Consider the following 22,327-nt stretch of genomic DNA (forward strand, 5'->3'; position numbering starts at 1 on the left):
TTAATTTTGAATCTATAAAAGAATTTCTTGATGTTAACCATTAAAAATATCACTAACACAAACTGAGTAACTCCATTTCACTGTTTTCCACTCCAAGTGCCACTTTTGGCCAAATATTTTTAGTTTTGCCTTACTAGTTAGTATTCAAGTGTTTATTCTGTGGCAGCGCCCCCTGGCGGAGCTCCAGCGATTTCACTCAAGCGAGCTTTAACTGCGTGACCCCGCCCCCCCACATCCTGCAAGCGGGCTCCCCGGGTGAGCACGCCGAGCACTCTCAGCACTCGAGCAGCCTCAGCCTCAGCCTGAGCCTTTTTGGACGACAACGAGCTGGAGAACCGCCGACGGTGGGAGACACTTTGGTGCAGGAGATTAACCCAACGGAACTCGCTTTAAAGAACGGCGAGAAAAGTGGAATGTTATCGTACGGTTGCCACGGAAGTTTCACTCGGATATACGACCAAGTGTCGTGGTCATTGTTGAAAGTGTTGTCCGGAGCTTGAAGACATCTTGTTTGAGGTGAGTCCAACATTCGCTGTTTGTCAACGAAATAATGACTTGAGGCTTATTTAACTAGTGTTGCCCCTAATTGTTTGTGGTTTGGAAAAATAAACAAAACAAAACTTGTATGGGGTTAAATAAGAGTTCATGACAACGAGGTGCGCTTATTTAGGGGTTTACAAACTCAGGGTTGGGGACCTAAAATGGCCCCTTGGTCAGGTTGTTTTGTTATATATATATATTTTAGATATTTTGGTGCACCATTGTTTTTTTAGTTAAGATGAAAAATGTTATTTTGGCCCCAGGTGAAAATATCTTATAGTCACGTCCCTTGTATTTATGTAATTATTTGAGTGTGATAAACAATTATTTATTTTGTGTGCGTATATTCCACGTCATCTGAGTAGTTTGTCGTCAATCTGACTGGAAATCTGTGACTAGTCCAGTGTTTTATTTCTGTGTTGTGTTTTTAATTAAGCGCTCAGTGTGTGTAAGCAGACACTATTAGCTTCACATGCTATGTGCAGCTGTTAGTGTACACACACAAACTTCCAATGTGATTGAGACTCCTGATCCCTCCAGCTGTTTTCTGTTCTTATGAAAGCCATAAGCACTAATGAAGAGGTGGAAGGTCAACAAAGATGCCGGCGAACACCGTTTGTTTTCATGATCCCAGGCTGGGCTTACTTTAATATATAGATTACTTTGGAGTTGGGATGGAAGCCTACCAAAGAAACCCCCTACAGAGTATCTCTTCTCATCTGCGTTGAACTCGCCACGCTTGATGTGATTGGTGGACATCGGTTTTGTTGTTGAGGAAAAAAAACGACTTGTTTTGTTTGTGTTGAATGCAAACTGCATATGTATTTTTTTTTTTCACCTTTACAGTACAGCACGTGTTTCAACTTCTCATCTTGATAGCATTACATCTCCATGGGAATGCTCAAGTATCATTCCGCCTCACTACCAGGAGACCCCATATCATTCTTGGTCTATCACCAAAGCACAGGCTGGTGGGGGGTCAGGGGGGGTAGGGAGACAGTATGGTAGGACACAGGAGGCAAAGACAAGCGGGGGATTTGCTGGTGCTGGTACGAGGTGATAACTGAGCTCCAGGTTGCAGCAGATTAAGAAGAAGGCTGGCGGGAGGCGGGCGTGCCACTGAGCATGCATTCTAATCATCTCGAAGTAGCCGAGCGAGAGCGCCACCACGGTCACGGTCAAGTCGGTGATAGCGACGTGACGGCAGAATCGTAAAACTGTCATTGTTGCTTGTGGTGTCGTTGCCCCGGCATGGCTATACTCCCAACCGGAGCATTTCCATAGCTAAACTCTCGGTAAGGCTGATATTAGCTCTTTTAGAATCGGCAAAATTCAGGCGATTTATCCTAAAAAAATGAACAGATCTGAAATATTGAAAAAGAAAAATACATTTATCCCTATTTCGGTTTTAGACACCAAGGCCTAACGTTGGCCCCAGCTAATGCATTGAATGCGCAGGTGTACTTAATGTTGCGCACGCACGATGAGAGCTAAATTCACAATTGATGCAAAACTGTCGCCGCTTCCACTCTGATGGCGTGGCGCCGTCTGTTCAAGACCCCCGGCGGGAGTTTTTGCATAACGCGCTCATTAGCTAAACGACAAGCTTGTCGTCTGCGCTTTCGGGAGCCATGTTGCGTAACCAGAGTAGAGCACGGCGACCATCGCTGGCATGCCAAACTGAACCCATTTGATGCTCGGCCACCAGGGGGCAGCATAACGCAAAACTACAGTCCATTTCAGCTCTTTGCAGAGGATAAAGAATATACTTGCAGACTTACAAGTGCTGGATGGATTTTGCACACTTTTCTGGCCTTTTCTAATGTGCCGTTAACGTTGTTTGAGATTATTCCTATCTTTTGATTTGTAAATATTCCCCCCTTCCCCCAGCTATTTGCAGAAATGTTGTTTTCATGATGTAATGTCGATTATGAATGCCAGGAAACTCCACCTCACACCGGTCTTACTTTGGTCTCCTCTTTGCGGCAAATACCAAGAACTCTTCACGCAAATTAGCGCGTATATGTTGATTGTGATGTCACAATGAGCTTTACTATCTCTTTTCAATGTGTGTGCATGTTTTTTATTTTTTTTGCTAGCTATGTTGAAGCTTCCAGTTGTGCTTCTTAAGTCCCCTCAGCTGTCATATGTCGAACATCACGTCATCGTGGACAGCTGTGAGAATATTTTGGAGAAAGGCTCTCTGTGTCGCACGCCCTCACGAACACAACAACTGTGAGCTGCCATTTTGGGGTGAGCTTTCCAAATACAAAGCCTTAATTCTCATTTAGTTAAATAAGATCTTGAATAGAAAAGCCTCATGTTTTGATTCAGTGAAGCTCAAAACCACAGGTCCAAAGCGTAAGCACGCTAATAAGCATATTGGACATTAAATACACTGTAAAGACTGAATAATTATAGGTTTACAGCTTTTTTTTATCGTGTCACATAAATTATTGTTGCATCGGCGATGGAGTCGATGGCGCTCCACGACCTTTATTGTTGATGTCTTTTAGAGGCAGAACAAATAGCGCGTATAAAAATGGCGTCCATTGAATTTTAAACACTGCAAGATCAAAGAGAAAATAGCGCCGGGCCTTTTTGTTTTCCATCCATTCCCCGCGTCCACCTTTTGTGCTATTCGACAGCTTCTTAATCAGCACGAGCCCTCTGAAGCCGTTTCGGCGGGGTTGAGTTTATTCCCTCATTAAATATTTAAAACCGTACGAGGATATTAAATCACTAATTTGCGTCGTCCCAGGTACAACTCCATTAGCCACTTCACATTTAACGTGCCCGCGTTGGAAAACGTTGCCAACTGCTCGCTAGCATCCATTAGCGGGCCAGTCAGAGCGTATTTGCTCAACACAGGACTTCTTTGCTGAAACGGCATCTCAGCCCTGCATCCGTCTTAGCCCGTACTTGGTCCCGGCTAAAGCGGTCTCGCGTGTCGCCGAGTGTCAGGAGGCTGATGTACGAGGGCCCCGAATGACCCGTGCTGAAACAGCAGACCACACACACACACAATGCAGGCACGGTTGATGGATGAGGGGAATCGGGCCGGGTACGGAGGCCCGGCACCGGAAAATCCAGATGTTTTTATTTGAGATGCGCTGATTTACTAGCCACTATTGTTTCCTCCTTCTTTGGCTCGGCAGCGTAACATTGAGTGATACCTCCATCCATTTGTTGATTTCCAAGAGGGCTAGATCCTCCTTCACATGTACTTGGCTGGCTGGAAAATATACAAACGGTCATAAACGCAGCTGCCAGTAAGCCGTTTATAAAAACAGACCGTTCAGGTTTAAGGTTAGTGTGAATCATAAATAATTCCCAGACATTTTATTGAATCCAAGACTCGCTTTTGTATTTCTAGCTTCAGCTACTTGTTGGCTAACGAGAAGGTGTAAACGTGTATCCGGTGCTTGTCTCGCATGGCTAGAAATCCAAAGATATTAAATTGAAGCCCAAAAAAAAAACAACTTAACTTCTGCAGCAGTCCTTTCTTGCCTGGAATGCTCTTTCCATTGTAAAAAAATGGATTTGCTGATTCAGCAGAATGATCTTTTTCAGGATGTTACACCTCCTAAGAGGTAAGCAAGCCAAGATGCGTTGACACCCGATTGTTTGCTCACGAATCCCCACGGCCAAATTGGAGGATGCGTCTGCCAGATGACCCTGTGGCAAGATCCCTCCAGGACCCCCCCCACCCCTCCTGTGTCAGCTGACTGGCGGGTTTGTCTTGTCAAATCTCCAGAGGCGCCTGTGAAGTTTGCCTGATTTACCGAAAATGTTGGAGCCACCCGTTCGTTCTTAACAGCCGACGTGTGTTTTCATGAGAGCGTCTTTGGATTCCGTCCCAGCTTTGGTATCCGTAACATAACTCCCACTACCCTAACCCCCCCCCTCGTGAATTCCCAAGACATCCCAGGAGGCCCTGGATGGCGTCCCGGAACATTTGGCTGTTGTCTAACATGTTTTATGAAGTGATAAGATATCATTTCACCAAGCTGTAAAGTTTACTGAGCCGTGCTACGGTTGGGGTAGGACCTTGAGGGCGGAGCTTAATAAGTTTGGCAAAAGGCTTTTGTACCCCAACAAAATGGAACCAAACAGAGAGAGACCATACAGATTTTGATCACTCATTTGATTTGATGTCATCAAACTTGCTGACCATCTCCGGTTTCATCTTCAAATTGCATCCGCGTCTTTCTCATCTCTGCTTTATTCCGCAGAGAATTGATTATGGAGGATTGTGTATGTCTGTTGAGTGGGATTTCTTGGAAAAGGGAGGCACGGAACGGATGACCCAAAAAAAAAAAAAAATTGGAGGAGGACGTCTTGTGTGTGATCAGCAGAAAACTGAAATCAAGTTCTCAGCAGGAGATGCGCCGAGTGTGTCTTTGTGGGCTGAATTCTCAATGAACTCCACCAAACAATTCTTTTCCCAAGCTTCCCTCTGGCATTTGAGATTGAAAAGATGTATTGTCTTCTCAGGCCTTTGATATTCATATCATATCAGGCTGGGGACAAGGGGAACCTCGCTGTGTTTGGGGTTCTTTGGCGTCCCCCCTCTGTCCAAAAGTGGGTCAAAGTTTATTGGAGCGTCACGTCTGAGTAGGGGGCTTAGGGGGCGTCCTTCGTACCAGGGACCACCCTCCGCTTTGCTGTATCAAAAGACTGCCAGTCATGAGTTAGTCGTTTGTGAGTCAACCTCGTGGATGATTCCGGACCGCATGCCCTCAGTAATAAGGCTTCTCTGTTATTCTGTTTACACCATAGGTGTCAAACCCGAGGCCCGGGGGCCCAGATACGGTCCGCCACATCATTTTATGTGGCCCGCCAAGACAAATTGTGCATCGACTTTGTGTCAACACTAAAATTGCAAATTGTTTTCACTTTTAAAAAACTACAGATATCGCTAGCATTCATCTTTTCAAGATACCAACGACCTCTTTGACCTCTGACCCCTTTGAGCCGACTTCACGTTACCTTTAATACGTTTTCAATGTATTCATTTTTGGTTTTGCTGAGAAACTGTCAACCTGATGAAGGTAAAGAAGAAAAAGAGGAAGAGGGTATCGGATGAAATGAGAGCAGTGTCGTTCTGTCTCATTTTCCGGGCTGGTAAGGGATTAGCATCACTTACATAACACTCGCCCCTCTTTAACTAGCTACGCCCCTCCCAGCCTTCTCGCAAAACCACACGGTTGCCGTTGGCCTGATTGTTAGTCGACGTCAATGCAAGTCAACCATTATAGAGCTGAAGAACATATTCTACACGACGAAATAAAGTCTCACGGCACACCTTTCGAAAAAAAAGTGGCTTTTCAGGTTCATTGTATACATTCTGCCCTCTAGTGGAAGAGCGTGTTATTGTTGTGTTTACGGTTTAGAATTGTTACGTTGTTGTTGATGTTTTTAATCAATATTAGGGGTGTCACTATCACATCTTTTTGGAATCAAATATGCTATTGATTAATCTATCGAATAATCGGGGAATTGTATAGAAGTGAGTTGAGGAGCACAATTTAGACAGAAATGCTGCCCTCTTGGGGCACCTATAGCCAATTACACCACAGTATTTTATGGCGATTGCAGATTTTGGTGTTGTTTTCGGAGATGTTGAAGGGATGGAAAGACGATTTTGGAAGGATGAGCACATGCGTGTGTGTGTTTGTGAAGCGAGCAGAGCATAAACTTCAAAAAGAAAATCTCCACGCAAGTTAGGCACATAAAGAAAAAGGGAAAAAAAAGAGGGGATGGGGGAGTGTTGGGGCTGGATGATAGTCTATTTATAGTTTATCCCTGCTGCTGGGTTAGACCGCCTGGCCTAGTGCAGCATAGCTCAGCATCCATGTCAGTCCTCGTGTCAGTCTACATTAGCTTTGTGCACACACACACACTCACTCACACACACACACACACGATTACTCTGAGGGCGTAAAAACGGCTGTCATGCAAACGTGGGAGCACTGACCTTTGCCACTTAGTCACGAGTTAAAAGAACCCACATAGTTTTTGTGAATGCAACGCCATCTTCACAGAGAAGCTTTTTAATATTTTCCTCAGTATGTGGCAATTATTTATTCAGTATACTTATAAGACCTTAAATGCGACAAGGACTTTCCCGCTACTGTTGACGTTGGTGACTCATGGCGGCTTTCACAGACAAGGACCTCCTTTGTGTGCGCACTTAAACTCATGGACAGAATGTCATTCATTGGTGCAAATGCGTTCACAACATATACACGTGTGAAACGGTCTGCTTTTCATCACAGCTTGCTCCACATCAATTCCGCCAAAAATTGAAACGGGATCGTTGTTCCATCTGTTTTGGTGACACCGTCAGCACGTGAATGTGTGTGTGTGATTGGCATTCGCGGGGAAACGTGACTTGGCTCCAGCAAAATAGGCCTCCGCAGCCGTCGCTGAAGTCTTTTCAAGTCGTTTCTTTTGAAAGCTCCTCGAAACCAGCGGAGACAGACGCTGACAGATGCTGCAGTCGAGTGCCTTGTGGCGACTTCAGCCGTCCGTTTCATTTGCTTTTTGAACGCAGGCGTCTGTTTGTAGGAAATCGTTTGGGAGAATAAAAAAAAAAAAAAACAGATCCAGACAGACAGAAAGAACAGAAGACGTGCGAATGAAAGAGCAGCTACGGCGCACATGCACAAAAAGTATAAATGGAAATATTCCAGACGCCTTTGTTGTTTGTTCTATCTCTTTTATTTCTACCGAGCGGTCACCTTTACCGTCTGGCGGATTTGCACACTAAAGACGTATTATTTTCCAAAATGGAAGCAGTCTATTGTAGTTCCATAAACAGTGGTAGGGGGCGCTATTTATTTATTTTATTTTATTTACTCAAAGTGGTGTCTTGACATCCAAATTTAATTTGTTATTGTGGCCAAAGCGAGGAATGATTGTCGTCAGAATTCCGCCCTCTAGCGGCTGAAGGTGGAAGTGCACCAAGCCTGACTTTGGTTTCTTGTTCATTGCCGTGCACTAACAAGACAGGAGTGAAATATAACCCGCAGATGGATCTGTCAGAGCGCCACTCGCCAACGCCGGTTCCCACACATCTTTTTCTTTACCGCCAAGACGAATGGCTCTCATTAATCACGGCCGTTTGTCTTGTGTCGTAAGTTTGGAGGTCAGTTGATTAAAGCTTGTTCTCGGCTCGGTTGCCAACTCCCCTCTGCTTTGCTTCTTGTGATGACTCGGGCATCTTCTGCCACGTAATCCCCGTCGAATAAAAGTCGGGAATTGAAGCAGCAAATCATGTTTTATGTACGCGTGCTTACACAATGGAAAAGTGGGCCAAGCATCACACGGGGCAAATTATGACAACAAAGAAGCTTGCCTTTTTTTCTTTTTTTTTTTTTTTCCAACATTACAACAAGCAGCCATGGAATACATTAGAAGATTCCTGCTCGTTTGAGTAACAACAACAAAAAAAAAGGACACAATACACTTTTTAACACATTGTAAACGACCCCCCCCCTCCCTTGGCAAAATTATTAGCGTAAAATGTAAAGAAATGTAATTTTTTTGGATAAAATCTCACAGGGTAATTTATGCCCCTTTGCAAGACCTTGAAGCCCAACTCGCAACCTCCTCAGGAGGTAATGATCGCTCCATCTCCTCTTGACTTTTTGATTGACAGCTCCCACTTTCTCCTTCCACCTTCTCCTGCCAAGATGGAGCGGCATAACTCTCCAAAATGGCAGAATGCTTTAAAGACCCGGGCTGACCTTCTACAAGATGCGTGACCGCGAACGTCTCCACGACGAGCGGCGTAACCTTGCTAACCGTCAAAGTTGGCACCAGATCCTCGTTTTAAGTGCGGTGACCGCTGTGAGGACATATGTTGCCGCAGCCTTGTAATCTATCTAACAGTAGGATTAATAGTCTCACTCTAATCTACCGTCAGACCCTCAAACGGGCAGGGTGACGCGAGGTTACGCGGCTTTTGATAATCAGAAGATCAGAATCTGGTCTATTGGCGAGCAAGGCTCAAAAACATGATGACAGCTATGGCAATTATCAATCCATATATTCATTTTTACCTAATCCATCCGATTGCTGACCAATCAATCAACCTGCTACCTGACTAATATTGGAAAAAAATGAATAGTAAGTGAAAAAAGTTCATGCAGAATAAATGTAAAGGAGTTGTTTAAATCATCTTGCAATACGCATTGTCGCCAGATAGGGGCAGTATTACCCACTCGCAATCCTCACCTGCTTTCTGCTTCCATAATAATTAGCATACATCTGAAGACGTTTATTCATTTACTTTGTTAATCTGTGCAGGTTATGATTCATTTCAGTTCTGAAATTTCACCCCAAAGCCATTTCCGTCACTAATTTGATGTGATTTGTGTAAATTGGGGCCGAGTCTTTGAAAGAGGGTCGGGTTTGAATGTGCATGTCACTCAGAATACAGGTTGAGCCTGACCTTATCAACTCACGGGGGGGGGGGTCCGAGATGCGCGTTTAGATAAGCGTGTGCGGACAACAACACAACGGCAGCTGTCTTTCCATCCTCCTTCCAGCGTTTCTCCATCACAGGCTTCCTTGTTTGCTCGTGTCCGGGCCCAGCTGTGCCCGTCCTTCAGTAGACCGGAAGGATTTGTGTTGACATGGTCCCTCTCGTAGTACAAATGGCTCACTGTCTTTTATTTTGGGTCGGGACCCCCTTTTGTTTGTGTTTTTTTTAAATTAAGAACAACTGCACTGTATTGTATAAAAAGAGAATGTAAAAAAAAAAATGGTTTAGTGATAGAAAAATCGGTCGGGATTGCGGAGTAGTTACTGACTGTCCATTTCACTCCTGACATTTTTATTTCTTGACACGTCCACATGCTGAAATTCAAACACACACGCACGCAGGCGGGCTCAAAAGCTTTTTTGTGTTACTCTTGGTGACGAGGTGGCCCGTGTTAATGGCACCAAAGTGCCGAGCGGGAGAGCTAAAGTGAACTTTCTTCTCACTTGTTGACCACCAAGGGACTCATGCGAAGTACATGTAAAGTTTAAGTAAAAAGTTGAAGTGGAAAAAGCACACACACACACACACACACACACGTCTGCTCTTGTTCAACATTACTCAGCTCTTACTAGTTGTCCACTTTGGCACTCAACAAGAGTCAGCACCGTGTGTGTGTGCGTGTGATCTGTAAATAGCCTGATGCTGAAACAGTTGGTGCATTAATCACGTGCATTAGCAGGAGTCAGCCTCGTTTCAGCATCCCGACGGCGGTGGATCAGGTTGCACAAAGCCTCGGCGTGTGCTTCTTCGCTCTGCTCATCTATGAAGAAAGATGTTTGAGCATTTATGTTTTATGACGGAAATCCAGTTTAGGCTCCATAAATTACTAGTTGGGGAGTATTCGTGTTACTAGCGCGGTGATAGTTGACTTGTAAAGTTTAATTGCGCCGAAAGTCGAGCCCACGGTGGGAAAACATTTTTTTTAGGAGATGGTGGTTTAAAAAAGATATCAAATAAACGCTCACACGGCTTTCCGTGCGTCACATTTTTATCGGCGATTATGATTTGCTTTGTAAACCAACGCCTTCGCTCACCTCCAGACGCAAGATGGAACGTTATGTAATTTATCCCACGTGGGTTCATCGTTCCGCCCTCGCCGCCTACCCCCCGTTGTGAAACTCCTCACCTTATTAATGTTAATAATTTCAACACAGAGTGGTGGGTGACGATGATTTAATGCAAATGCTTGAATACACTCTGTAAAAAAAAAAAGACATGATCTTATGCGGGAGTTGGTAGACAGACGTTGGTCCAAAAATGGAAGTTGGAGGTGTGTGTGTGGGGAGTAAAAGATGGAAACAAGAGGAAGAAGAGGGGGGGGGCGTTAGACAAAAGTGAGGGAGGGAGCGGGAGGAGTGAGTTGGGGGGGTGGGGGCGGTGCTAATGCAGGCAAGAGGGGAGGCAGCGCAGAGAGGAGTGCGAGCAGGACAGGAGAGGAAAAGAAAAGAGGGGCGTCCGTTTTTGAAAAGTGTCAGGATATGAAGAAGTGGCGGAGTGACGCAGAGGCGGCGGCGCCGGGGAGACGTTAACGCGGCAGCACCCGCAGCCACCGGACTCATTTTGACTTTCCCACCCGAAAAGGAGCACAGAGGCAGAGATGCAAGGCTCTCACCGGGGTGAGTGTTTGCATAATCTAACGGCTCCGCGTGTGTGCGTGCGCGTGTGTGTGTGTCTCGTAAAAAAACTCCAAAGTCGCCATTTGCATGAAGACAAAGTTTGCCGAGGGAAACTTTGTGAGCTTCACAAATGGAGGCTCTTGAAGACAAAAAAAAAAAAAAAAAGTTGCTCGGCTGGAACACTCACACATTCCTTAATGGACTCAACGGCACCGGAAACCTAAAATCAGATCTCATCTCTGACATTAAATAATAAATGTTGGAAAGTGAAAGCAGCAGTTGGATGCTTTGAGTCCACATATAAACGTTCCATCTCGAAACGGATGAATAGTCACATTTTGGGCAGTAATTGTAACTTAATAACAAAATCAAAAGGAGGCGAAAGGAAAAGCCTCCTAGAACTTGTGATCTTTATTATGAAGTTACCAAAAGAGACTAAATGGTGGCGGGTGTGTGCTGACTCCCATTGAATGCGATTTTGAATTCTGAACACAAATGAAGAGGGTGTGCATACTTGTGCAACCACATTCTCACTTATTTCCTGTGCTGTTCATTAGAGTCGTTTGAGCTATTGATTTGAAATTTTAGCCTCGGAGGACCCGCAGAAGAAAAAAAAAGATGCTTTAGTTTACCCTCAGACAGTTAGAGGATGTTATTCAATCGGCAAATCGACGATAGCAACGTGCCGGATCGACACACGTTCCGGTCGAGCGACTTGTTGTTGTTTCTTATCAGCGGAGATGTTTACAGACGGCAGAGCGCTCTGTCACGGTGACGCGTTGACATTTCCGTGTGAGCGAAGGCCGTCATTAAGTGGCAAGGCGCCGTAAATGGCCAGGTGCGAGCGAGCGAGCGAGGGGGGGGCTGACGTCACTTTGAAACGGAAAATGGTGAAGGCCGTGAGCTTTGAATCCAAAGACGGCGGCTTACCTCATCGCCTGCGAGGTAAACGTGTGATGCCGGTCGCACGAAACACACACGCAACCTTTCTGCACTGACTCATAAATGGACGCAACAACTCACAGGCCTTGTGCCTGTTTGTTTTTTTTCACTCTTCCTCATCTTCTTCTCATTGTCCTCTTTTTTTTTTTCCTCCAAGGCTCTTGTCGAGCTCAACCTCCCAAGCCAGGTATTTATGTAAAGCCTAACACAGAAGACCGAGAGCGAGCGGAGACGGCGAAAGATTAGAAGTGGGCTTGCGGCTTCTCTTCACTTTGCTGAATGAGACTTTTCCAAGTCAGTCCACCCCCCCCCCCCCCCTCCTTCCTCCCTCCATCTTTCTCCACTTCACCAGCGAACGCTTCGGTACGTCGACGCGTATGTCGGATATTTTCTTAGATGAGCGCAAGTGAATTATACATCAAGGCCAGCACAGTTGAACTGAGGCGGAACACTTATGCAATAACTCGTTTAGCATCGCTAGGCTAAACTAGCAAGAGCTGGCTGCGACATCTTTGCTAGACAAAAAAAACTGTAAGAGAGTCAAAAAAAAAAACGACAGATAATAAAAGTAAATGAGTAAAAGACCACCCCCGCTCACATCTCAAGCGGGAGATAACAGGCCTTTTCTTTCTGCTCTCTTCCCTGTGTTGTGTCCAAACAATGGCCTCCCAAAGCCTGGAGAGGAGGGGGGGGAACTTCCCTGAAGCCTCTTTCACACAAGGCAGTAAAAGCTGGCCTTTTCAAAAAAAAATTTTTTCAGCAACTTTCCATCTTTCGAGGTAGTGTCAGAGATTCAAAATTCCATAAAGAGTTGAATGCCTGTCACTCCCCGCTGTGTTGAAAGTATTCGCTACCAAGGACGTCGTCAAAAATTTAATTATCTGCTTTGTTACAATCCGAAAATGCAAATATTAGCTGGGTTGTGATTTCAAAGGAGAATGAGAAGAAGAAGAATCTTTTTTATTAGGCCTCACACTGATCTCCTTCCTCAGCCACATGCTGGCCCAGCCTGAGCTACTGTTACAACTGCCATGCAGTAATTTTCCGTTGAAAATAAAAAGGAGACTCCTGAACTGTACAAACAGCTTGAGGCGGTGAAAAGTCAAGATGGAAAACGTCTGCTTTGTGCAGACAGAGCAAATCTAAATTTAAGCTTCCGATCAATGTGTCCCTCAAAGTGAAACATCTCAAGTGGCACCATTGATTTTGCGCAAAAAAAAACGTCCACCGCCTCTTTCAAAATGACACCGGCGCTATTTCCGCTGTCTGACCGCTGTCGGGCAGCCGTCAGCGTCTGGAAAAACTCCTGGAAAACGCAACATCCAGCAGATCAGGAATTTCAAGCAGATTATTTTATATTTTTAACAGACAATTTTGTCTTTCCACCTGCGCCAGAATGCGTCTGCCGAAATAAGCGCTCAACAAATGCGATTAATCGAATCGTCCATTTTGACCATCACTTTCAATTATTCCCTTGAGAGAAAAATCAAGCATCTAAAATCGGTTCAAGCTTGAATTTTGCTCATGGAGGCCATTGAGCAGATGTTTTGTCCGCCATAATGATTTTCCCTCGACAGGCTTGTAACCTCATTTTCGTCATCCGAAGGTCTCGGCGGAGACACGGACGGGGGCAAGTTGATTCCGAATGAACCCATAAATAAACGTCCGTGTCCCCTGGATGACCATCTCCAGACTGCGTGGCCTCTCTCCATGTTACTTTTTGTCGGTAGCTGGCTGCTCTCGCCCTGAACCCCGCCACGGAGAATTTTGGAAGGCGCTTGTTGTAGGCGACCAGATCCGAACCAAATCTGTCCGTCTAACACATCGACAACACGGGTCTCTGCTTCCTTGGCAACGCAAACAGACGGAGAAAAGTCCAGAACCAGCAACGAATAGAAAAAAAATTAGAGTGCATCTGTTGCCAATTACTACCGGTAAACTCTTTTTTTTTTTTTTGGAGAGCTTATTCCTCCTCCTTCTTTTCATCTCTTAATCAAGTCCCAGCCGCTTGGACGCTTGATCTCGCAGCTTTTTTGTTCAAAGTTGCAATCAAGCATGTTCCCGTTGCCAAAACGGACAAAAGAGATTTGGCACCCAGGCGGCTTTTTTGCAATCCCAAACTGGCCCACTGAGAGCAAGAGAGGCCAAGTGGGGGTAGGTGACAGTAAGCAGCCGCTCAGACAAGACACTCAACGTGTTGGAATGGCAGAAGAAGAAACTTCAAACCTGTTGACTTACTCTCGGGAATCATGGCTGCCACCCAGGCTGTAAAAATATAGTGCTGCGTCTTTGACTTGAGACTCTCCATCAAAGAGGAATTATCACGCCAAGATCTTTCACCATCCGCCAATATTCCTTCCACCTGTCGCTCTTTTGCTCATGCTGTGCGTGCCGCTGCCATAGAAGCAGATTGAAAATCTCACCGCATAGCTCGTGGAGGGGATTAAATAGACGCCGGCTCCGTTCCAGATTTATTTTATTGTTGAAAATTAATCACAAGAGCAAAGAGGTGTCCCGAAGAGATGAATAGTCGGGGGTTGGTCTCGTCTCGCTACAATTTGGAACGGTAAAATCTGATCTGGCTTGTGTTTCCACTACCGGTTGTACATCATCGCAGGCGGCGGCCTAGCCGATGAATAAACAGAGGAGAAAACAAAGGACCTCATTTGTGCTGTTGTTGTTTCTCATAAGACAAAAGACTTTGATTTTTGGGTTTTCTCCTTTGACCAGTCATCTGCCTGTCAAAACTCGCTTATGATGCCAGAAAATTGCTCAAATATCTTTAAAGTTTGTCGTCCATCCTCTTATTGCAGTTCAATTGTTCGACATTGATTTTAAGTGGAGAGGTGGTCGGGAGTTTTATCTACCCATTAATAAAACAAAATCGAGTTGACGAGAATACTCGTCGATGGGATCCTGCGTCATTAATGTCAATGACGAGTATTCTCGTCGCTGGCACACAAAGAGTTAAGTTCTAAGATCGAGCCGATTCATCGTCATTTTTACGTTGACTGTAAAGAAAGACCTTTGCTAGCTAGCGACACGTCGCCGCTAGCTACTGACAAAACGCAAACGTTGCGATATGTCAAGATAACGAGCAGCGGCTATGTTAAACGTCCAAATGAGTTGAAAAACAAAGTCATCCTTTTGATTTATTATCAGTCCAAATACCTGAATTGCTTTAGTATCTGAAAGAAGCAAATGTTTGGAAGACACATTTAGCGAGTTGAAGTCGCGGTGCTATTTGTAATGATGTCTCCCTTCTCCGTTTGGACATGTGTGTGTGCTCGCCAAACAGGATTAGTGAGTTCTGCTTTTCCCAAGGCCTCTCTTTAGACAAGCAGGTACTGGATGGAATCCTTCAGAACCCCCCCCTCATCGTGACCTCCTCCCGCTCTGCCTTTGTGTCATGGCCCTCCCTCATCTTTTTCTTTCGCCGTCCCCCCCCCGTCGAGCCTGGGCTCGGCTCGGAGGTTGCGTGTGATTGCGAGGAACGATGTGTTGCTGCGGAATAATGTGCTTCCGCTCTTGGGAATGGGCCGGCGGTATTAACGGTCTTATAATAATGGGATTATTTGCTCGGCACGGACCCCGCTAGCGTCTTGTTATTGGAGAACTCCCCCCGATAAGCTCTTTCTGCCGTCATCTTCCGAGGCCAGTCGGTCACACGCGCAAACGCGTTTCGGTCGCCGTTTCCGAGACGTTCGGCATCGATTAATAGTTTTGGAGTGCGGAAAGTGACCCCGGGTTGACCTCGGGATAGCTAGCTGCGATGCGATTGGAGTTTATTTTTAAACGCCTCGCCGGGAGAAGAAAAAAGAAATATCTGGCTCTTAAGATGTTTTCTATTTTTAGGGCTGATGACAATGTTTTTGTTCTTTCTGTTTTGTTGTGCTGATTCCAAGGATGATGCATGAACAAGGAAAGTGGAGATGGAACTTGCATTTCAAGCACAGGATTTTTTTATTTATTTTTTATCTTGACTGGATAACCACACAATTGAAATGATTACTTTCAGAACTACAAACAAAAGTTTAGGTGGAAATGTGAAAATGTTCTCACAGTCCAAACACAATGACGGGCCTCCAAAGTTCCTGTGGTCCAAATTTGCTCCAAGTTCTTAACCCATGGAGGCAAGACTTCAAGCATTTCGGAACATCAGAAGGGGAAATTAGCTTTTGGGATTTATTCCTTAAAGGGCCGGAACAAAACAAGACCCTCGGAGGTCACGGTGGTAGGAGGGGCCCCTTCACAGCCACTCCTCAGGAGGTCACCGGGTTAGCACTCAGTGGGTCACACTTGACGTTCTCAGAGGATTGTTAATTCTATTCTGCCTTAAAAGTCTTCGTCGAGGAACATTGTTGGTCACGAGGTGGTGTTATTTTGGTGATGCGAAGCAATCGCATCGCAAACGTCACTGATTGTCCCGAGTCATTTCCACATGTGAGCTCACAAAGCTTTCCTCACAGGAATCAAAGACACAGTTGGCTGATCAATTAGGCGGCCTCTTGTTTCTTCTAGCGTGACTTCCGCACTGTTGGCCACCTTCCTGGAGTTATTTTGCTCTGTTTGGAAATTACAATAGGTTGTTCAGGAAAGTATTGTTTTGATTTCAATGCCTACATCTGTTGCACAGATTGTCCAAGTTAGTTTTGAGGCGATGAGAAGATAGTTTGGAGTAAATACACAAATTTAGCAAACTAATCGACAACTATTTTAATAATCGTGTGAAGGTTTTTCTTTAACCAAAGAATGGATCAAATCCTTCGAGGTCAGCCTCAGAGCAGCAGTTATTTATTGATCATTTATAAAAACAAATAGATTCTTATTTGTGTTCAATCAAAACTCCGGAAAATCCGATTAATCGATAGAATAATCGATTCCAAAAAATGTTTGATCGTGACATCTCTACAGTAACTACGTGAGACGTCGTCCATCTTTTGACGAGTAAACATTTTCGTGCAGGATATCACCTGACAGCTTTTCCCACCGGACCCGACTGATGGTGATGTTAGTCCCGATGGACTGTGTGTGCACTTTCTATCTGTTTCGGATTATTCCGCTTGACCAGACGGATTTAGGCTTGGCACGACAGGCTGAGGATGTGTGCTCACCCGGCCGGGCAGCCGACACCGATAATACTATCTGCAAACGGAAGCGCTTAATCCGCTGCCACGCTTACACTTTGAATGGCATCATCACGTTAGCGTCCTTTCATCGCAAGATTCGCATCGGATTGATCGCCGATGAGCTTTCGGATCGCCGGGTTCAGATGGGGACATTCCGGAAAGGCACGCATCAGCTGACTCCTTTTGTCGCTAAACCCAAAGTCTTTCTCTCCTCCTGCCTCATTAGCGGAATTGGCAATTAGCAGCTGCGTTTTCAGGCGCTCGCCTTTGCCAAACGCATGAGGCAGTAAAGATTGGATCTGTTAGTAATTGTGTGGCTTTTTTTTTTTTGGGCTAAGATTTGTTATTAAAAAAATAATTTATTGTCGGCTTTGATAAACATCCAATAAGTTTTTAATGTGTTCTGATGACAATGTTTCCTCTTCTATTACAGGGTGCGTGGTGTGGCTAACGCCGTCGCGGCGCCATGGCTCTGGTTCAGGCTCTCCCTGCCACTGACCACCCCGATCCCGGTGTCGACGTCCAGCAGCGCCAGCCCCTATCCTCCTCTCCCTCCCCCCCAGCCTCCCGCAGCTCGGCCACCGCTATGGGTTCCGTAAGCAGTCTCATATCGGGACGCGCCTACCAAGAGAGGCACTGCCGAGCGGCTAGCGAATTCGCCGCCAAGCAGCGCCGCTCGACGCCGGCGACCAGCTGTTTCCGCCTCCAGGATAATACCCTCCGCAGCGCCAGCTCCTTGGAGCAGCTGCTGGTCATCTGCAACCAAGAGCAACATCACCAGGTTCTACCGCCACCGCTGCCCACCAAGAAGCAGCCTCGACCCGGCAACTCCGCAACCGCCGTGGCTCCCGTCGGCGGGGATAACAATAACCCGGGATACGTGAGCGGCGAGGTGGTCGTCGGAGACTGGAACGACAACGTGGTCGTGGCAGCCGTAAGTCCCTGCAGCGACTCGGAGGAGCAACGGGAGAACAGGACTCTGAATGGCAATATAGGAGGACCTCCCCCAAAGCTCATCCCAGTTTCCGGACAGCTTGAGAAAGTAAGTCGTTGAAATGATGACGTGAAACCAAATCGGCGTGTCCCCAAAAAGCAAGGGGTCAAAGGTCAGGGGCCAAAGGTCAGGGGGTCAACAGTCATGGATCAAAAGTCAGGGGCCAAAGGTCATGGATCAAAAGTCATGTGCTGCGATCAACGGTCAGGGGTCAGTAGTTGGGGATCGGGGGTCAAGGGTCAATGATCAAAGCCAACATGGTCATTTACTTTAATTTTTTTAGAAGTTGAACAAGTTTAGGCAACTGACACAGGAAGCAATCTGATCTTCTCCCGTTTTGTCCTTTTCAGAACATGGAGAAAGTGCTGATCCGTCCAACAGCGTTCAAGCCTGTCGTCCCCAAGAATCGCCACTCGGTGCATTACCTGTCCCCGCGACCCGGCGGCTGCAGTCTGTCAGAGAGCCAGGGCAGCCTCAACCTCCTTCTTCCCCTCGCCGGAGCCAATGCGGCCGGCGGCGGCGGCGGCTCCACTTCGGAGGAGAAGCGAGACTCTTTCGGTGGGAGTGGCAACGCTCGCGGAAGCCAATCTTGCTCCATGTCAGACTCCGGCAGGAACTCCCTCTCCAGCCTGCCCACTCACAGCAGCGCAGGCTATAGTCTGGCCCCCAGTGAGAGCTCCAGCTCCGGGTCAGCCCACCCGGAGTCCGGCCAGGTTCTGGTTAGAAACACATCAGGCGGGATGGGGACTCACGGTCACTCGGATAGCGGCCGTTCGTCGTCCGGCAAGAGCAGCGGCTCGGGCTCGCTTAGCGGGCGCGGGCAGCCCCTGTCGGACAGCGGCTCGTGCGGCCACTCGTCGCCGCCTGTAGAAGGCTACGAGGTGGTGGTGAGGGACCTGGAGGAGAAGCTGAGGGAGCGCGACGTGGAGCTCCAGCATCTGCGGGAAAATTTGGACGAGAATGAAGCAGCCATTTGCCAGGTGAGACCCGCGGCTGACCAAAAGGTGAGAAGATCCGTGCAACCTGGATGCTTTTCCGTGAAAGGTGTACGAGGAGAAGCAGCGTCGCTGTGAAAGTGAGATGGAGGAGCTGAGACAGAACTGTGCCACCAAGATGAAGCAGGCCTCTCAGAAGGCCCAGAGGACACAGCAGGTCTTACAGTTGCAGGTTGGCCATTTTGTGTCAGATGATCTGCTTCCGGTTTTGCTGGGTCAAGTCTGTACGAAGCCAATCATGCCGCTTGTGTCGTCAGATCTTTCAGCTACAGCAAGAGAAAAAGAAACTGCAGGAGGACTTCTCGTCTCTGCTGCAGGACAGGGAATCTCTGGAGAGGAGGTGCGCCACCATCCAGCGTGAGCAGACGCAGCTCGGCCCACGGCTGGAGGAGACCAAGTGGGAGGTGGGACTCTTTTTTTACTTCAAATTGAAGAGAAGAAAATGAATTCAAGCTAACGGCAACAAAATCTGTTTTCATTGTGCCCTGTCGCGGGCGGCGGCAGGTGTGCCAGAAGTCAGGCGAGATCTCCCTGCTCAAGCAGCAGCTGAAGGAGATCCAGTCGGAGCTCAGCCAGAAGGCCGGCGACATCGTGACGCTGAGGGCCCAGCTGAGAGAAGCACGATCCGAGCAGCAGGCCGGCCAGGCTCGCTGTCAGGAGGCTCAGGCGGCCGTGCGAACGCGCTCCCTGGAGCTGGAGGTGTGCCAGAACGAGCTGCAGAGGCGCAAGAGCGAAGCCGAGCTGCTGCGGGAGAAGTTGGCCCGCCTGGAGGACGAGACGCTGCGTCTCCACGACTCCCTGACGGCCAGCGGCGGGAAGGCCCAGTGCGTCGTCGGCCTGCCCCTCCATCAGGGGCGGGGCCTGTCCAGGCGGGCGGGGCCCAGCCCCTGCATGTACCGCGACGTGGACGACTGGCGAGGGGAGAGCGATGAAGCCAAGGCGCTGAGGCAGAACGCCGAAACTCTTCTGGGACTCAGACAACAGGTGTGTCCATTTCTGGACCATAACAAAACTACGCACATTTGATAGATCACTCAGGAGTTGGATGGACCTTAACTCGTGAAAAAAAAAATAATCACACTTTCAGGTGGACAGGCTGAAGGCTGAGCTCATGTACGAGAGGAGGACAAGCGAAGAGCAGCTGTCTCGATTTGAGGATGAACGCAGGGTGTGGCAGGAGGAGAAGGAGAAGGTACAAATTCCTTCAGTCTTGACACAAGTGGCTCAGTGAAAAAAACTGTTTTTTGTTCTGTATAAATACCATCAGGTGATCCGCTACCAGAAGCAGCTGCAGCAGAACTACATCCAGATGTACCGGCGCAACCGCGAGCTGGAGCGAGTGATGCGGGAGCTGAGTCTGGAGCTGGAGAACAGGGACATGGACGACTACGAAGTGCACAGCGGCAGCAACGACATCCACTTTGAGGAGATTACCGCCACTGAGATCTAAAGAAGACACGCGAACCCGCCGCCGGACCGGGGAAAAACAAACAAAACAAAAAAAAAAACAGGACGGCTGGCTTTACCTCTTGAGCAGCTCCCAAAGGTGCGTTCTTCTTCTACTGCTGCACTCCTCGTGATCTTTCATACAGTGTTTCACCTGCACTTTTTTTTTTAAAAGACTTTTATTCCACCACTACAAAGTCAGCACAAAAACTTTTTTTTCTGAAGCGGTGAGAAGTGTTTAAATCAGGAAGGATTATTGGAAACAGCAAAAAAAAAAAGAATGAGTCGGCCACATGCACATTTTTTTTACGGTAAACAACAGGGCACAAGCATGCTTGTCATGTGATGAGAACACCTGCTACTTAATGTTGTGTCTTGTAGTCTTTACGGGGGATATTAGCCTGAGCATGCTAATGTAGGGTCTTCTCATCTGACAGTACCACTCCAATCCTTTGGAGGGCGATAGTGAGACAATTTGCTGATATCTGCTTTTCCCTACTCGAAGAACGGCAACCTTAATGCACTCAACAAAATTGTTCAACCAAAAACTTATAATTCCGTCTGGTGAAAGTCAAAAAGCTATAAATGGGCTGATAGAAATTGGCAAAGTTAAACGGCAACAGTCTGCCTCTTCATCTTGCTCTTAATTCCGCTGTCTCTTTTTCTGTAGACCTCAGCACTGCCAGGCATGCTGTGGCACAACGTGGTATTACATGCAAGTTGCGCAACTCTAAATTCAAACTTGAGGAAATATTTTAAAATAGGATTTAATTAACAAGAATGTTTGTACGTCTAAGTTAAAATCTAAATGTAAGTTAAAATAGGCACATAGTAAGATTGACTAATTTTAGTTTTTTTTTATTAGTAGACCGCAATCCAGAGACAAACTATTTGTAGACAAACATTCAAAAGTAAATTTTCCTTACTGCGTCCCCGCGGAAGGAAAGCAAAACAAGTGCAGCTGTTTGTTGCGGATTCTTGCTCTCTTTGTTTTGCCTCCTACACCCTAAAAAGTATTTTTAGCAGCGCTAAGAAACTAAAAACAAAGTTTTATTAGTCTCACTGCTTCTTCCTCTTCAGGCAGCCATTTGTTCCTTCGAGCGGGTTTTATTTACCTTCCAGCAGCCAAAAGTTACAATCACTTGAACTTGAGTCTTTCAAAGCTTTGCGAGCTGAGCCAATCACAAGGCACATGTAGACAAACAATTCTTTCAGTTCCAACGTCCTTAGCACTGCGAGGCAGACGTGCGAGCACACGAGGCCCACCGCGATGCACGACATTTTCTCCAACCACTAGAAAATACAACGCAAACTTTGGCAGCAAAGATGAACATTTAAATCGCTCCACAAGCTCAGCTTTAATTCTGATTATTTTTATTAGCCAGCATGAGAGAGCTTACATTTTCTAAACGAAATATATATCGAAAAGGAGATCAATATCAGGAAGGGTTGTATATTTTTATATCCATATATGAATAAAGCACCGACTAATATTTTTTTTTTTTCTTGTAGCACCGTTGTCAGTGCCAATTCTATCTATATGAATGTCTATACTAGATATATATGCAGTAGACTGCAAAGGCTAAAAACAAAAATGTAATGTCTGAGAGAAAGCCCCCAAAAATTAACCTACAAATAATTCTAATATTTTGTTCATATCTTTTCATAAAAATATCGAGTATAGCCCAATTCCCGACTGTTACTTCTGGTTTTGAGTGTAAATATGTAAAAAAGTTGAAAGTATAACACATATTAGCCACTGTGACTATAGACCAAAGCAACCTAACTCGTTTGTTTGTTTTTGTTGTGGCTTCTTTTTTGTTACCCTTTTTTACGTTAGCTTATGTTACGTCACACTTGATTCATAAAGCAGACGTCGTTCATGTAAATGTGTACATTTCTTGTATAAATGTGTGGCTTTTTTCAGTAAAGAGAAAGTTGTCAGAACAATCAATTCTAAAAATATTTGCTAGCCTGGTAGCATTTCTCCTAAATAAAGTAAAAAATACATTGAATTATTAAATTGTGTCATGGCCTGCCTGTTTTTTTTTTTCTCCCCAAATCCTTCTCATGTGTAAGTAAAGGTCCAAAGTGGCTGATTGTTCCGGAAC

The 22,327-nt window shown here is 46.2% G+C and overlaps 1 protein-coding gene across 2 annotated transcripts; it reads left to right on the forward strand.

The window, feature by feature from the left end:
- Positions 1-258: 258 nt before the first annotated feature.
- Positions 259-22,170, forward strand: lzts2a (leucine zipper, putative tumor suppressor 2a). Of its 2 annotated transcripts, none has more exons than XM_037271409.1 (8): positions 259-516; positions 17,215-17,823; positions 18,126-18,755; positions 18,820-18,942; positions 19,028-19,174; positions 19,275-19,754; positions 19,858-19,962; positions 20,038-22,170. In XM_037271409.1, the coding sequence occupies exons 2-8, from the start codon at positions 17,248-17,250 to the stop codon at positions 20,218-20,220; spliced, it is 2,244 nt and encodes a 747-aa protein (XP_037127304.1). In that variant the 5' UTR covers positions 259-516; positions 17,215-17,247; the 3' UTR covers positions 20,221-22,170. The 2 variants fall into 2 exon arrangements, with proteins under 2 accessions (XP_037127304.1, XP_037127303.1); XM_037271408.1 differs by lacking the exon at positions 259-516 and adding an exon at positions 10,469-10,710.
- Positions 22,171-22,327: the final 157 nt, after the last annotated feature.

The sequence above is a fragment of the Syngnathus acus genome, chromosome 15, assembly GCF_901709675.1.
Source record: "Syngnathus acus chromosome 15, fSynAcu1.2, whole genome shotgun sequence".
Taxonomy (NCBI): domain Eukaryota; kingdom Metazoa; phylum Chordata; class Actinopteri; order Syngnathiformes; family Syngnathidae; genus Syngnathus; species Syngnathus acus.

Excerpts from the sequence above, each read along its gene's own strand:
- lzts2a (XM_037271409.1), top strand. The coding sequence starts at position 17,248 with ATGGCTCTGGTTCAGGCTCTCCCTGCCACTGACCACCCCGATCCCGGT. Across the intron at positions 17,824-18,125 it reads TTTCCGGACAGCTTGAGAAA|AACATGGAGAAAGTGCTGAT; the intron begins GTAAGTCGTTGA and ends TGTCCTTTTCAG. Across the intron at positions 19,963-20,037 it reads GGCAGGAGGAGAAGGAGAAG|GTGATCCGCTACCAGAAGCA; the intron begins GTACAAATTCCT and ends AAATACCATCAG.